Genomic DNA, 16,727 nt, shown 5'->3' with positions numbered 1-16,727 from the left:
TGGAAATGATCTATTAGCACAGGAACAGATGTAGACTTCATATTGGGCCACTAGTGGGAGCTGATTGTTTTTGTAATGAAGCCACACACACATCCACAAACGAGCTGGAAACATTTCTGGGAGATAGGAACATTCGTCTGGACAAACGGCCAAGTTGGGCTGTTATTACCATGACTGTCACCTTTCAGACTACCAGGTCCAGGAGAATGTGGACTGGGACCAGGATCAGGACCAGGAGAACATGGACTGGAACAGGGCTACAAGCTTTCAGTGGCTCCGAGCAGTGCTGTGGTGTAAACACAAACCCAGCGGCAGTTTAGCCTTTTACCCTTGAAAACACTGTACCTTGTTGAATGAGGTGTTGAAGTTTTGAGGCACTGATGATGGGATAAAATAAATAAATAAAAAAACTTCAGGATGAAAACATTCAACACACTATATTTACACAGGAATCTTGATTTTTTTTACCCTTTCTCCTGCTCCAATGAAATCAAATGCTGTGTCTAAACCATACATCCTTCAGAACAGCCTCCTGGCCCTCAACATTCTGTCTAAATGTTTCTGATGAGTTTCCTTGCAATGCCTCTGCAGGGTGACTTTGTGGCCCGATTGAAATAGATGTCAATCAAACGATACCTGTCCGTTTAGCAGTTTTCTTGCTGATGTGCATTGGATAGATCAAAACAGTCAACGCAGAAACACACAGTGTGGGCTTCCATTTATTTATTTACAACTACTCCATTCTCACAAAGTAATATTTCATGTCCACAAAAAACTATTTTGATTCCACGAAATATGATTTTGTGGCCACAGTTTAAAAATGTATTTAGCATGTCACGTCTGGGGCTCCATACCAATCACTTTATGTATGATGACAAAGAAAGCAAGAACCAGACAAACTGGTCTCCTCTGTCCCACTATATGTTCCTGTCCCAAGTTTTCATAAAAAATATCATTGATGTGGTTGTGGTAAATAAAAACAGAAAAAAGAATAAAGAAACAAAAGGAAGAGAAAAGTAAGGAAGAAATAAAGTACGTCACGTTGGTCTGCCCTCAAGTGGTGATTCCTCTGTACTGCAGATGACCTACTGTGGTGAAGCAAGCTCACCCTGAAGCAGAGGGGGTCCCTGCAGGTCCTGTCTGGTCCTGGAGGTCCTCACTTGAACAGCGCTGGTCCTGGTGACCAGGCTTTCTGCAGAGCTTCATCACGATGCATTCAGTACCTTCAGGTGTGTTGGATCCGGGGGTCACCGAAAACATGCAGGACAGAAAGAAAAGCTTAAAGAATTCACTTGTGAAGCATTTAAAGAGATTCTGCCCCAGGTGGAGGAGTTTCAGTATCTTAGGGTCTTGTTCACAGTGGGAGATGGATGGAGGTGAGACTGACAGGCGGATCGGTGCAGCGGCTGCAGTGATCAGTCGCTGTATCGGTTCGTTGTGGTGAAGAAGGAGCTGAGCCGAAAGACGAAGCTCTCGATTCACCGGTCAGTCTACATTCCCACCCTCATCTATGGTCATGAGCTTTGGGTCATGACCGAAAGGACAAGATCCCGGATACAAGCGGCTGAAATGAGCTTCCTCCGTAGGGGGGCTGGACTCCCTTAGAGACAGGGGGAGGAGCTCAGTCACCAGGGAGGAGCTCGGAGTAGAGCCGCTACTCCTCCACATCCAGAGGAACCAGCTGAGGAGACTCAGGTACCTCTTCAGGACACCTCCTGGACGCCTCCCTGGGGAGGAGTTCTGGACATGTTCCACCGGGAGGAGACCCCGGGGAAGACCCAGGACACACTAGAGAGACTATGTCTTGGGATCCTCCAGGAAGAGCTAGAGGAAGTTTCTGGGGACAGGGGAGTCTGGGACTCTCTGCTTAGACTGCTGCTCCTACGATCAGGTCCGCGATAAGCAGTAAATGATGGATGGATGGGGGTTCCGGGGGTCACGTGACCAAGATGGCAGCATAGCAGTGAGGCTCCGAGACCGTATCTTTTATTTCCTACTAAAAAACCCTTATAAACAGCCAACACCTCCAGAAGTACACGTAGCGTGGACATGTCAAGACCGACGACTGGTAAACAGTGCGATCTTTTCACCCGAGGACGCAAGAATACTCCCAAACCAACACCACCGAGCCCACCGAGCAGCGCAAGCACTGGCCTGGCTAATGCTAAAATGGTTAGCATGGAAGAAGTAATGTGCGAGCTCATATCACTGCGGTCGGACTTTGGGACAAGACTTGACGGCATCGATCAGAAACTTACGGGTATGACAGACACTCTTGCAACACTAGAGGGTAAAGTCAACAAGAAGTTACGGACAATAAGGTGCGGATTGAACAGGCCGAAGCCCGGATTGAGCAGGCGGAGGCGCGCATTGACGAGACTGAAACAGTCCAGGGGGAGACCGCAGAGGCTCTGAAGTCCGCTCTGAAACGAATCACTCAACTGGAAAACAAAACAGATGAGTTGGAAAACAGAGGAAGACGGAAGAATCTAAGAATATTTGGATTACGTGAGAAAGCAGAAGGGACTCGACCACTGATTGATTTCATAGCTGACATGCTACCAACATGGCTGGGGCTACCGCCTCAACACCACACATTCACTCTGGAGCGAGCTCATCGCACTTCAGCCCCGAGCAGACCAAACCAACACAGAGCCGTCCTGGTAAGGTTCCTGAAATTTCAGGAAAAGGAACTGGTCTATCAAGAAGCAAAGAAGAAGGAGATCAAACATGATGGGCTCAGAGTCACGTCTGTGCAGGATCTCTCAGCCGAAACCCTGCGCGTCCGGAAGGGATTCCAGCCGGTGATCCAGCGCTTTATTGACATTAACGCGTTTCGGGGTTTCCAGTATCACCCGTGCAAGCTGAGGATTCTGCATGGCGGGAAGTTTCATCTGTTTGCAACTCCAGAGCAGGCTGAAGAATTCTACAAAAATCTCTCTGCTCCAGCGAGCACCGAACCATAGAGAAGTGAAGAAAGATTTCAACTCGTGAAAGACTGAATAAAGTACTGAAAAACTGCAGCTTCACATGTGGTAACAATACACTGCTGGAGTTTACATTTTCCAGGGATTTTATTATTATAACTGTCAGTTATTTAGACACATGGCAAATACTGTTTCTTTTTTGGAATATTAAGGGCCTTAATAATAGTTTTTAAATTTTGTGTTGGCAGCTAAGTTAGGCAAAAGGATACATTTATCGTTTAGGGTAGATAGATATAATTTAAAACACGGTTAAGGGATACTGTTATTGCTAAAAGGTTATGTTGATTGTTTGCTCCTCAATTTTGTGGATCAATATCCTGGTAACTCCTTGTGTTCTCAGGGGAGGGGAGTGCACTTCACTAGGTGAGGTGCAAATGTTCATTTTGGGTATGTTAGATGTTGAATGTGAGTGTGTGTGTGAGGGTCAAAATTTGCACCATTGTAACAATAATTTGCTTATTTTCATGGATCGAACAATTAAAATTAATGGAAAAAACAAATAAAGGACACAATTTCAAAACTATCATTACAAGTTGGAATGTCAGGGGAATGAGGAAGTTAATTAAACTTAAACAAGTATTAAATAGGTGAAAATATTTTAAATCTAAGATTGCATTTATACAAGAATCTCACTTGACTGCAACAGGCATACAAAATTTAACTAAAAGATGGCCAGGACAGGTGTTTCACGCTCCTTTTACTAGTCACGCTAGGGGGGTAGTTACCTTGATACACAAATCAATACCTTTCCAAAAGTCAAAACTCATAATTGATCCAGGTGGGAGGTATATCATTGCTCAAGGCAATATTCTGTCACAAAAAATTAATTTCATAAATATCTACGGTCCAAATGAAGATTCACCATCATTTTTTGAGAAACTATTTTTGACTCTGTCTAATTTAGAAGGATTGTATATTATAGGAGGTGACTTCAATTGTACCTTGGATCCAGCTCTAGATAGATCCTCTGGAAGAGATAAAACTCATAGTAAAACCAGAAAATTACTTATTGAATACATTCGAGACCTTAAACTACAGGATATTTGGAGAGTTAATAACCCGAACAACAGGCAATATTCATGTTTCTCGAGCATTGATAAATCTCATTCTCGTATTGATTATTTTTTAATCTCTACAGAATTAATAGCATATGTAGACACCAGTGGCGGCTGCTGGTCTTCCAAAGAGGGGAAGCTCATTTTCAGCATACATTGTAATATGTGTAATCTGTTTTTTGTATGTAAATTCTATTAGCTTTCATGCCTTTTGTATGCCCTGTCAAAGTTAGACAGATCCTCAAAGCCCACTTGTGACCAGACAACACCTCCCTGAGATAGTTTCATCCAGAGGCATGGCCAGCAGGACATTTTATTGGTCACAGCGCTTCAGTCAGCAGCTCACCTGGTCAGACCAGGACAGCTGAAAGGACCTGTTACGTTTCCCCACCTTTCGGCACCAGCTCAGTCTTAGGAGTTGATCTGTTATGCAGTTTAACACCAATTTTCTCTTCGTAAGGAAGACTATCAAATGGCTTCACCAAAATCCGGTCCACAACATTCACATTGTCTGCCGTTGTGTGCAGCTAGCGAGCAGCTGGAGCTGCTGGAGGCTGGAGCTGTGTGAGAGAAGGGGAGAAGCTCCACAGCTGCTAGTCGAGGACAGAAACCACGGAGTGACCGAAACCAGTCTCCAAACACAACGCTAGTCGTTTTTCACAAACACAAAGTCTCCAGGGATCAGCAAAGCCTCCGAATCAACTCAGAACAACAGAATGAAAAACTTCAGAAGCACTTTGGTGCATTTTTTTTACTTCAAGATTGCTGATTTGCTCATTTCGCTGTCAATCAAGCTTCACACAGATCATCCAATCACCATGCAGAAGCTCAGCGTCCAGGCCAGCCCACTGCCCCATAGACCCCCAGAGACGCTGAGCGTCCGTGGGCGGGACCAGCCCAGCATTTTATCCAATGAGCGTCCAGTTTCACTGCAGCAGAACAACCCACTCTCGCTTCCGCATGGACGCTCAGCGTCCGGCTGTTTAAAGCGCCGTGCCGCTGCGAGGAGGAGTGAGAAAAAAGCCGAGTCAATTACTTGAGATAAGTAGCCGATTCTGAACAAAAGATGAACGTGCTGTAGCGCATATTTAGTCAATGAAATGTTCACACAACAGTAAATATTGGACCACTTATTTTTTTACATTTTAGGGGAAGTTGAGCTTCCCTTGCAGTCTTAGAGCAATCGCCACTGGTAGACACGTGTTGGTATAATGGCATTGTGTTGAGTGATCATGCGCCTATCTCTTTAAAAATACAATTAGGAAAAATGGAAAAATGTCCAAACCGATGGAGATTACCAACTTATTTATTAAAAGACCCGGCTTTTATTGACTTTCTTGAGAAGTGTATAGATGAATATTTTGACTGTAACAAGGATGAAACTTCGGCCAGTATTCGTTGGGAAGCTTTTAAAGCTTATATTAGAGGGGAAATTATCAGCTACACAAGTACTCTAAACAAAAAACAGAATCAAGAAATTATGATGTTAGAAAAACAAATTAAGATACTAGAAAATGAAATTTGTCACAGCAATGATAATTTAGAAAAAATACAGAAATTAACAATTATGAGAACCAAATACGATAAATTGACAACAGATAAGATAGCTAAAAGCTTAATGTGGATGAAGCAAGCATTCTATGACCAAGGAGAAAAACCAGGTAAATTGCTGGCCTGGAGAATTAAAAAACCACAAGCTGAAAGAACAATCCTTAGTATAAAAACACCGGCAGGTAAGTTGACCACTGATCCAGTAGAAATAAATGAAACTTTTAGATCTTTTTATCAAATTTTATACAAATCAGAATGCGATCCAAATGAAGAGGCCCAAAATAGGTTCCTAAACAAGTTAAAATTCCCAAAGCTTTCAGAAGAGGATAGAACAATACTTGACTCTCCACTCACTGCTAAAGATATACAAGAAGCCATTGGTCAATTGAATAGCGGTAAAGCTCCTGGCCCAGATGGGCTACCAGTAGAATTTTATAAAATGTTCAAAGATAAATTAATACAACCACTTCTTAATATGTTTAGAGAATCTTTTAATTTGGGTATTCTCCCCGACTCATTAAGATTGGCTACTATTACATTAATCTTAAAACCAAATAAAACACCCACAGACTGTGCCTCATACAGAGGAATCAGTCTCATGGGATGCGATATGAAAATACTGTGCAAAATATTGTCCACAAGATTAGAGAAACATAGGCCGAAATTAGTAAACGAAGATCAACGAGGGTTTATTAAAAACAGACAAGGTTACCATAATATTAGACGAGTATTAAACTTACTACATGCAAAAGAGGAGACAAAAGACACTGCAATGCTAGCTGTAGATGCCTGTCAGGCTTTTGATAGGATAGAATGGAGCTATCTTATGAGGCTGCTTCCAAGATATGGTTTGGGAGAAACATTCACTCAGTGGATTAATCTGTTATATACAAGTCCTACAGGTCAAATTTTAACCAATAATAATATTTCAAAACCCTTTAACCTACAGCGATCAACTAGCACTGGAACCATTGGCTTTGGCTGTGAGAAATCATCAAAACATATCGGGCATCAAGGTTGGAAGTAAAATCCACCTCATTTCATTATTTGCTGATGATATTATATTCTTCCTTACAGATTTAAAGAACACAATTCCCAATTTGATGAATACAATTAAAGACTTTGGTGGATTCTCGGGCTATAAAATTAATAATGAGAAATCAGTGCTCATGTTTCTGAACAAAGAGGAAAGAGAGAGACCCCCTGTACACACAGATTTTACTATTGCCAAGGATAATTTTAAGTACTTAGGTATTAAAATCACAACGGACCTAAATAATCTTGTTACCATTAACTATAACCCCCTGGTAGATGAAGTTACAGAAACTCTAAATCGCTGGTCAAACTTACCCATATCAATGATCGGAAGAATACATATTCTAAAAATGTCAATCTTACCTAAATTCCTGTATTGCTTCCAAACAATTCCCCTGCCATTACCACAAACATTTTTCGATAACTTGAATAAATTGTTTAGTCAACTAAATTGTTTACTCCAGGCAAAAATGATGGAGGATTTAAAATATGGAAACTGAAAGGCATTAGTATGATTAAAGATCTGTATGAAGAGGGAGTATTAATTACATTTCAAGATCTGTGTAACAAATATCAACTCTCCTCAAAACATTTCTTTAAATATTTACAACTAAGGAGCTTTATATCATCAAAGACAAGTGATATGATGCATATTCCTAAATTATCAGCAATTGAAGAGATCATCTTGGACAAAATAGAGAAAGGTATGGTATCCAAATTCTACAATTTAATAATGTGCCATTCAAAAGAATCTGCGATAGACAGACTAAATGCATGGAGGAAAGACATAAATGAAGTTATAGATGAAACCGAATGGAATGAAACGTGTTTAAAAGCCCAAAAACAAACAATAAACACACGACTCAAATTGTTACAACATAAATGGATAACAAGGATTTATATGACCCCCGAAAAACTACATCGTATTTCAAACAATATTCCAGATGTTTGCACCAAATGCCAAGTTGATAAAGGAACTCTTACACACTGTTTATGGGAATGCCCGGTTATACAGAAGTTTTGGAATGATATTTTAAATTGTTTGTCTGAAATATTTAAGGTTAAAATACCTTTATGTAAACTCTGTATTCTGGGAATATATCCTGTCGGTTTCCCACAAGACAAGAATCGGACAAAACTAATGGACTTTGGACTGTTACACGCCAGGAGAGCGATTGCTCTGAACTGGAGGAGTATGGATGCGCCTTCTGCAAAGGTATGGATAAAAGAGCTGTCAGAGTGCCTTGGGCTGGAAAGACTAACTTACATTGCCAAAGGTGAAATGAAGGAATTTACACAACTGTGGGAGCCGTATATGAACCTTATAACATCAAGAAAATAGGGTAATATAGTACCTTTTTATCATGCTTTTGCTTTCTTTTAATTGTTCTTATGTGTATCCCTATTTACAATTCACTATTTTTTTTCTTTTATTATTAATTTGTCTTATCTTTACTATGGTACATGAATGGTGTTGGAGACCCTGTGTGTGTGTGTATGAGTGTGTATGTCTGTGTGAAAGTGTGGTATTGTGTTAATTGACTTTGTTCAATAGTCATTTGTTATGTGAAAAATCAATAAAATATATTGAAAAAAAGAATGATGGATTGGATGGATGGATGGATGGATGGATGGAGTATTCAAATCAGTTTGTGGCGAAGGGGCAGAGAGGAATCATCTTTATTAGAAAATCAAATAAAAAATCAATTTCCCAAAATGAAGCAGTAACAGCAGAGGCATGAACTCTGTTATGTGGACGTCCAGATGTACGTCAGACAGATGAGAGCGACCAGCAGCAGCAGACGATTCGTCCTCTCGGCGCTTCCATTCCTCGTGGTCACTACAAACTCCTCGATGATGTTGAAGCTGTAGAGCGATCTGCACGGCTCGCCGCTGTAACACATGCAGTCAAAGTGTTGGTCGAACCAGAAGACGTCGGCCTGCGACAGGCTGCCGCTCACGCTCAGCGGGCCGCCGCGGCGCCGCCTCAGGATCTGGTAGCGGTGAGGGTCCAGGTGAAGGTAGACGTCCTCATCCCACTGCTTCCTCACACAGCGGCCTCGACCCTGGCACAGCGCCCGGCTGCAGAGGCCGGCCGCCGTGGAGACGTTCAGGATGTACTGGTTCATGACGTTCTCCAGGTGGCTTCGAGCACCGAAGCACGAGTCCTGCAGGGGGGAGATCTGTGAGTGAGTCCACGTTGTAATGTGAGTCTGACCGAAGTTCATCTCGATACCGACGCCCCGGGCTGATCTCGTGCCGTACCTCTGTGTCGGTGACGTCCATGTCTCCCCAGGAAACCACGCCGGCCGCCCCGAGAGCAGCAGCTTCTCCAATCGTGTTGACCAGATCAAACTGCTCTCCGCCAGCCAGACACATGACAACCACAAAAACAGACCTGTTACAAACAGACGTGACCAGTAGATGGAGGAAGCGAGCTGCTCAGTCTGACGGAAAAGACCAAAGACAAGACAGATTTCCTGAACTGACCTCTGACATGTAGACGTTCACTCTGTCCTTGTACACCGGTCTGATGTAGGCGTAGAAGGGGATGGAGTAGGAGCTGTTGGGGAGGGTTGACACCCGAACAGCCTCTTGGATGCGATGTCGGACGTACAGTCTGGCCTGCTGGGAGTCTCTGAGAACCAGCTCCAGGTAGATGGATGGATAGAGTGCGGTGGACTCTTTCCAGAGCCACAGCAGTTCCTCGTTCCTGGACTTCTCGATGTCTGGACACTGGCCGGTGAAGCCCTCCATGTCCTGGTTGTAGTCGTAGTTGTAGCAGTCGGGGTATAAGTAGTAACCCCAGAGCCTGTGGGGCCTCAGCCTCTTCCCCACCCGGATGGATCTGACGAAGTACTTCCTGGCTGCACGTTCAAACGAGGCCTTGGCTCGGTCTTCTGCCTCGTCATCTGACAGCGACGCGTTCTTCATCTTGACCGTTTCTATGGAGATCTGTCGGTAGATGTCTTTACTCCCCCAGTTTCGAATCCACTGCGGCCGCCACTCCTCAAAGTCCAGCACTGCCAGGCCCGGACTGTTTTTGTTGGGGATGTAGTACTCGATGTCTTCCTCGGCCTCCTCGTGGTGCTCCTCCATGTCTATGAGCTGAGGCAGACCCTCGTCGTACATTTCCCCGGTCTCCTCATCCACGTACGGGAAGATGCCAAAGCGATCGGTGTAAAATATGGAGATACTCTGGTCTGTGGCGGTTTTCAGGGTGCTGCTCACCAGGTCGAAGTGGGACAGATCAAGAGGCATGCCGAAGCGGATCTCGCAGAGCTCGGTCGGAGCGTTCCACATGAACAGGAAGTGACGATCGGGAAGGAGGGGGGGGTCTGTTCTGGGTAAGGCTCGACTCAGGCTCAGCAGGACCAGCATGGTGACCACCGCTGATGTGACGTGATGCTCAGCTCCGATCATGTTGAGATGACAATCTGAAAAACAGAATCAAACAAACCCAGTTCACAAGGAGGCTTTTCCAAACCACGAGCAAAATGAGTTGAAAACTGTTGAAAACAAATGTAACTGATCCAATCCTCGTTGATGGATCTGGAGTGACTCTGAGTACCCGGTCTCATCCATGTCTCAGCAGAACCAGAACCAGAACCAGAACCGGAATCAAAACCTGCACTGGATTTAAAAAAAAAACTAGAATTTGGCACTCAGACAGCGCAGATCTTGCAAACAAACCAACAAACCAATGTGATTACATAACCTCCTGGCTGAGGTAATTAAAGAGGAAACCCTAAAAGTGAGTTTGAATGCTACAATAGAGCACTAATAATTTTAAACTACTGTTATATTATTCTATATTTTCAAATTTCTCAAAAACAAAAAAGAATTCCTTCAGTTTATAATTACAATCTGCTAAATTCTGGGTTGGAATAAAAGAGATCAGGCTTAAAACATGGCTGATGAGTCTGTTTGACAGGTGATATTTTGGAGTTTTTATTAGTTTTTCTGAGTTAGGATGAGACGTGTGAGATGAAACGAGCATCAGCTGTAAATCTGAAGCAGGAGCCGCAGGTCTGGACTGATTTATGGGTTTTTGATACCCTGAAGACAAATGACTGAGTGAAGAGTGAAAGCTCAGCAGCTTCGCAGGAGATCCCTCTTCCTCAGCGTCCGTCTGCGACGCGTCTTAAAATCTCACTCATCGCTGCAGGTTTATGGCTTCAACACTGTTTCAGGCTGTAATTTCTGTCCCAATAAATGCAGAATAAAATCAGGAGTAATGAGTGTTACTGGTGAATGGTGCCACTGATATGAGACTTGGACTCATCAGAAAATCTCCACATTATCTTCCAAACATCTTTTCTTTGTTCTTCACTCGTCTCCGTTGTTGTTTTGGGGATCTTTCTTTACCCAGACATTCACAATCTGAACGGATTTGGGAACAAGTCAAGAACAAGAAGAAAAACCTTCCTGAATGGAAATTTACAGCCCAGAGAAGCTCAGTGAAAAACAGAGTGTATGAAGCCAGAATTCTTTCCACTATTAAGATAATGAGGGACTAATTAGGAGGACGTCGGTTTCCAGGGAGGAGTCTGTGCATGTTCTCCAGGTCGGAGGCTCCTCAGATCTGAGTCGGGTCAACTGGACCTGAAGGTATTTTCACCTTTTATCCAAATGTCTACCCAGTCCCTGTGCCGGCGGACCTGACTGGATGGGTTTGATACCCGGAGGGAGGTTCTGAGGGGGAGCAGATGGAGGCCAGCAGCGGTCCTCCTGAAGGTGGATGGAGAAGTGCTTTTGTTTGAGGGAATGATCTGCTTGTAGCTGCTGGGAACAATCAGAGCAAACAAGACTGGAAAGGAAGAGGCCATGAATCCCAGAGGAAGCGAGAGAGTGGAGGTGTGTCGGTTTTCATGCTGCCATCCGTCTTTTTCAGCTTTTCATACTCCCCTCAAAGGAATGCGACATTTTGGCATCTTATGAAATATTCTCATTGGTTTCTGTGCCAGGATGGAAGCAGATGAACCCGTGGAGGAGGAGCCTGGTCCTCCAGAGAGCTTCAGGTCAGGACAGGCTGATGGACCAGGCTGCCTCCACTTTAAATGATCAAGACGTCTTCTTGTTATCTCACATGTTATTTTGATTAAAATAGTAAGAGAAGATCCTCACCTTAACGACACTGTGAAATATTTTAATTAAAAAAACTACTAAATGTCACATTTCACCTACAAGTTGGTGAACCGTTTTATCTCCAGATCATATTCTGAGAGCTTCATGGAGCCGCCTCAGAGGGGCCTGAGGGCCACGGGTTGAACCCCTGGTCAGGATCCTCTTCAGCCTGATCCTGGATCAGCTGAGAGGCTCCTGAAGAGCAGAATGAGAGGCAGGACTGTAGGAGAAGCAGCTGAAGCAGTGAGCGGTAACGTGAGCAGCCCTGACATTTAAAGCCTCTGCTGTGGACTCCTTCAGCCCGACGCCTCCGTCTCACTGTCTGGACGTCCAGAGGACAAACTCTGCCCTGATCACACACTCTTAATGTGTCAACGGTCAAAACAAAGGCGTTAGTGTCACAATGCGATCTAAACATAATTCCATAAGCAGTAAAAATAGACAAAAGCATTTACAGTGAGAAATGTAAGTCACATGATCGTCTGCAAAAGGACGGATTTATTTTGTTTTCTCTCTTTCACATGTTTTAACGCTTTTGATTTCATAAGACCATTATTTGAAAATCCTCTAAATCTTTCTAAGGTGCCGGTAAACCGTGCACCTGCTGATGGATTCTGCCAACACTAACTAGAGCAACTCAGACCTGCAGCCGCCGTGTCTCCGGCAGCTCTCTGAGACATGACAGCCTCAGGACGGTACAGTCAGACCGGCTGTTCCCTCTGCTCTGCTCTGCTCAGGCCGGAGGTCAGACCTGAACTCAACCTGACGGTAAACCTGGAAACCAGACGCCGTAAAGCCAGCACCGACCTGCAGCGTGGGGGTCCCGCTCCGCCAGGCGTCCACGCTCCCCAGGAGTCGTAAAGCTGCTCTGAGCAGCTCCTCTTTCAATCGGCCGGGGCGGCAGCTTCCCTTACAGGCGTGGCGCTTGTGGCAACTTGTCAGGGCCGATTGAGTTGCAGCTTTTCCATGATTCTTTCAAAACCATCCTTAAGGTTTCCGCAGGTTCCCTCCTCCCCGTCTTGCCCCGGGGGGCCTCGGCTTCGGGGCGAGGACATTGTGAGGACAGCTCCGCCACTCATATCCCAGGCCTCTGTTCGGACACGCGAGGAATGCAGCGAGCGCCGGGAGTTGGTCATTAGTGTGTGGAAATAGAGGAGATAGACAGATTTCATCATCAGGAAGAGAGGAGGACAGGAAGGAAGACAGGATGGAGGACAGGATGGAGGACAGGATGGAGGACAGGAAGGGGAACAGGATGGAGAACTGGATGGAGGACAGGGAGGAGGACAGGCAGGAAGACAGGGAGGAAGACAGGGAGGAAGACAGGATGGAGGACATGATGGAGGACAGGATGGAGGACAGGAAGGAGAACAGGATGGAGGACAGGAAAGAGGACAGGATGGAGGACAGGAAGGAGAACAGGATGGAGAACATGAAGGAGGACAGGAAGGAGAACAGGATGGAGAACAGGATGGAGGACAGGATGGAGAACGAGCCAGGCTGCTGCAGCCTCAGAGGATTTCTCTCATATATTCATGAGTAAATGAGTTAAAAAGAGGGCGAAGGTTCAGCAGATTCATGTTCTATCAGGAGTTAATCGTTCCCAGAGGGATTACTTTAATCCTGACGTGACTCATTTGGACTCATCATGAAAATCAGCTTCACTTTGACTCAGTCCCACTCATTGGAATCAACATCTTTGTAACATGAAGACAGGATTCAGTTTTTTTAATCAGTTTTAAGTTGATGTAAAAGTTCTACTTTTCTTTATTTTACCTAAACGTCTCAGAAGAAGCTTCCCAGGATGGCTCTGTAGCGTTCATACAAACATTTTTATTTGATTTCACAGCAAACATTCTGTTTAGAATAAAATTAACGAAATATAAAGAGCAGTTCAAAATGAGCATCTGCCTCATAAATCGAGTCTTCTGCTTCACAGTCAGGTCTTTCCTGCCTTCCAGGTCTGACTGGAGTCAGAGCAGGGTCGTCCTGTTCTCGTTCCCCCAGAGGATCCTCCTCCAGCCTGGAGACACTCTGCCAGCTCTCCTGTTCAGCATGTAGCTCCAGCAGGCCCGTCTGGACAAATGTCACCACTGCTGAGTCTGCAGGTTCAACCCTGATATCTTTATTTAATCAGAAAATACATCAGACAAACACATCTAAGTGAAAGCAGCCCGTTATTCATTAATAACTAGAGCTGCTCCGATACCAGGCTCCTGAAGGACATGTATGGATTCTATGGATTCTGACCTTCAGCTACTGATATGAGCACTTATTAAACGTTATGAAGCTGATTCTAAACAAGGCTGAAAAAGCTTAAAGGTGCATTGAGGAGTTTGCACGTTTTATGCGAAACAGCGCCCCCTGCAGGCCTTGGGCGTAACGCAGCTTAGTGAAAAACTCGTGCCTGTGGCTCCCGTGCACGGAAGAGGGGAACTAAGTGTTCGCTCATTTAGAAGCGCTCTCAAGTAAGATTTAAGTTTCTTCTCCCTGGTGGAGTCTGTGTGGAGCTGTGGCAGTGCTAGAAGCCAGTCTGTTCTGACTTTCTGGAAGCTCCTGCTCAGTTGTTGCTCACTAAGCATCTAGCGGAGTAATGGCGGACAAAATGAAACTGAACCAGCCGGAGCACGCATTACGTCATTCCCTTCAAATTCTCCCCAAAAAAATTCTGGTGCCGGACCGGCACTGTGACTTTCAAGTGACAGTTTAGCGCTGTTAGAGGTTCTGGTAATGAATATGTCAGGGCACATTGTACACAATACATCATTAAAAATGTGTAACATATTTATGGTGGAAAATAAGTATTTTTAAGGTTGTAAAACTCCTTAATGCACCTTTAAAAGCTAATGTGGTTGAAATGAGAAAAGTGAAAAATGCTTCTAATCAGTTTAAAAAAAAAAAAGGAAGAACTGGAAAATTTGACCAACAGCAAGAAAATGGCTAAAATGACTGAAATAGAAACCAGCTGAAAACTAATCTACAAAAATTGCTTAGATTAAAAAAAAAATGCAAATTTTTCAAAGTATTTTAAATGCACAAAAATTGCCAAAACAAATACAGAGTACATTCTAGGAAAAGGTAAAAAGGAGGAATACAAGGACATGGGGTCAAAACAGTGAGAAATGTGAAAACAGCTAACAGAGCTGGGACTGAAAATGGGTTTCAAAAATAAAACTCCTATAATAATTTAAAAATAAACATAAAATTTAAACAAAACACAAAGAATCTAACAAATTGCACCTCTACAGACTGAACATGCTCAAAGTTAAACTTTTTTAAAATAATTTTCTTGTTTAATTACATGTAATTTTCACCTGATAAGTTCCGAAAATCAACATTTCAAGATCTTTACAATCAAATCCCATAATTACCACAATAAAAACCAAAATGCTGACATAGTATGTGAGAGTGGAAATGACCGACCAGACACCGGACCGTCCGTGGATTCCCTCAATATCACCTGAAATACCACTTCCCACCACGAGGTGGCGCAGAGCCACCGTGACAGCTGTGACCTGAGTCACTCCACAAGTCAGACCGACAGAGTGAAGATGGCAGGATTAGATCGAAGCACAAACAGCGGTGTTTCCTTCTGTGTGTTTTGCTGTAGTTTTCTTTCTGCCCGCTGGATTTTCTTGAGTGTTTTTTAATGTTTTAGTCACTGACGTGATCATGTTGCGTGCCTCTCTGGTTTCTCCTGGGTCTTGGATCATCCTCCTCCATCCTGCCTCCTCCGGCGCTGCCCTGATCACTTCCATCAGTCTGCTGAGCCCTTCCTCTGGTCCTAGCAGCTCCATCTCACAAACACTGCAAAAACATTTCATTACTTTTAATTTCAAAGTGTAGTTTATTCAGGGATGTGAAATTTGCGGGCAAAGAGCCCCACAGCCCGTGCCAGTATTTACTGAGACTATTAATCCCCAGATGACCCCATTCACTGTAGGAGACATTTTAATTCATCACACTACATAGAAGCAGTGTTGTCATCTCCACAGTAAGCACAGCAGCTGGTGGATCCTTACAGTCTTTAAATGACATGGATTTTGGAAATTGCATAATTGATCATTTGCATGTAATTGTAATCAACTCTGTAGGAGAGAAGAAAGAAGTTGTGGGAGAGACAAAAGCTGTGTCAAAAATGTTTAGAACTATAAATAAACGTTCTTCTGTTGGTTCGTTTTTTAATTTTGTCAAAATATCTTCATGACTTCAGTACTTTGTCTAGACCCACATCATATAAGCAGTGTTGTTCTGTGTTGTTAAATGTTACAATATTTACAATATCAAATTTAATACAAGAGCATTTTCTGTGGGGTGGAACTGATAAGTCCACCTGCAGCCCTCCTCCTTTAACCAGGTTTGGAACCAGCAACCCAAAACAGACTGGCAGAATTACTGAGGTTTTGTTTCGGGTTTAATTTCCTAATGTTTGGTTTAGTTTCTAACCTTCTGCTCCAACACGACCCAGTAAAACATTAACATTGCCAGAAGGATCACATCTTCTAATAATGTTTTCTACAGATGGATTTAACTCAAACCAAATCAAAATACAATAGAAATAAAAAAAAAGTGATAAACTGATGGTAACTAGTCTGGTCGTGAGTCAGTTTTTTTTTTTTTTTCATTTTGACAACACAGTTCAAACACCCGTATCATGACGTCATCTCCACGAGGGGGGCGTGGTTTCCAGCCCCGGGCCTCTCTCGATAGATGTATGTAACTAGACCGACATAAATTAAGGAAACTAATCCATGGACGTGTAGATACACAGATATATAGTTACTAACTAGACACATAGACCGATGCAGCTGAATGCAGAATGACCGCTTCTACACTCAGATAAATGCAGGGAGACTCAGAGAAGAAACTACCTGGACATGATTCACCTGTGTGACCGCGTGATGTAGTGTCGTTTTGTTCATGACTCTATGTGTAGTAGGTCTAGAGGGAGGGAGGCTGCGCGCTCCCGGCT

The 16,727-nt window shown here is 43.7% G+C and overlaps 1 protein-coding gene across 1 annotated transcript; it reads right to left on the bottom strand.

Annotated features, from left to right (window-relative positions):
* Window positions 1-8,376: 8,376 nt before the first annotated feature.
* LOC115391480 (hyaluronidase-5-like) lies at window positions 8,377-10,049 on the bottom strand. The gene is made up of 3 exons (XM_030095755.1): window positions 9,119-10,049; window positions 8,894-8,983; window positions 8,377-8,796 (listed from the first exon to the last, which is right to left on the bottom strand). Exons 1-3 carry the CDS (start codon window positions 10,007-10,009, stop codon window positions 8,377-8,379), a joined length of 1,401 nt encoding a protein of 466 aa, XP_029951615.1. The 5' UTR covers window positions 10,010-10,049.
* Between the last annotated feature and the right edge of the window lie 6,678 nt (window positions 10,050-16,727).

The sequence above is a fragment of the Salarias fasciatus genome, chromosome 7, assembly GCF_902148845.1.
Source record: "Salarias fasciatus chromosome 7, fSalaFa1.1, whole genome shotgun sequence".
Lineage (NCBI taxonomy): Eukaryota > Metazoa > Chordata > Actinopteri > Blenniiformes > Blenniidae > Salarias > Salarias fasciatus.
The sequence above is the reverse complement of the archived record's forward strand: the minus strand, read 5'-3'. Positions and strand labels throughout refer to the sequence as shown.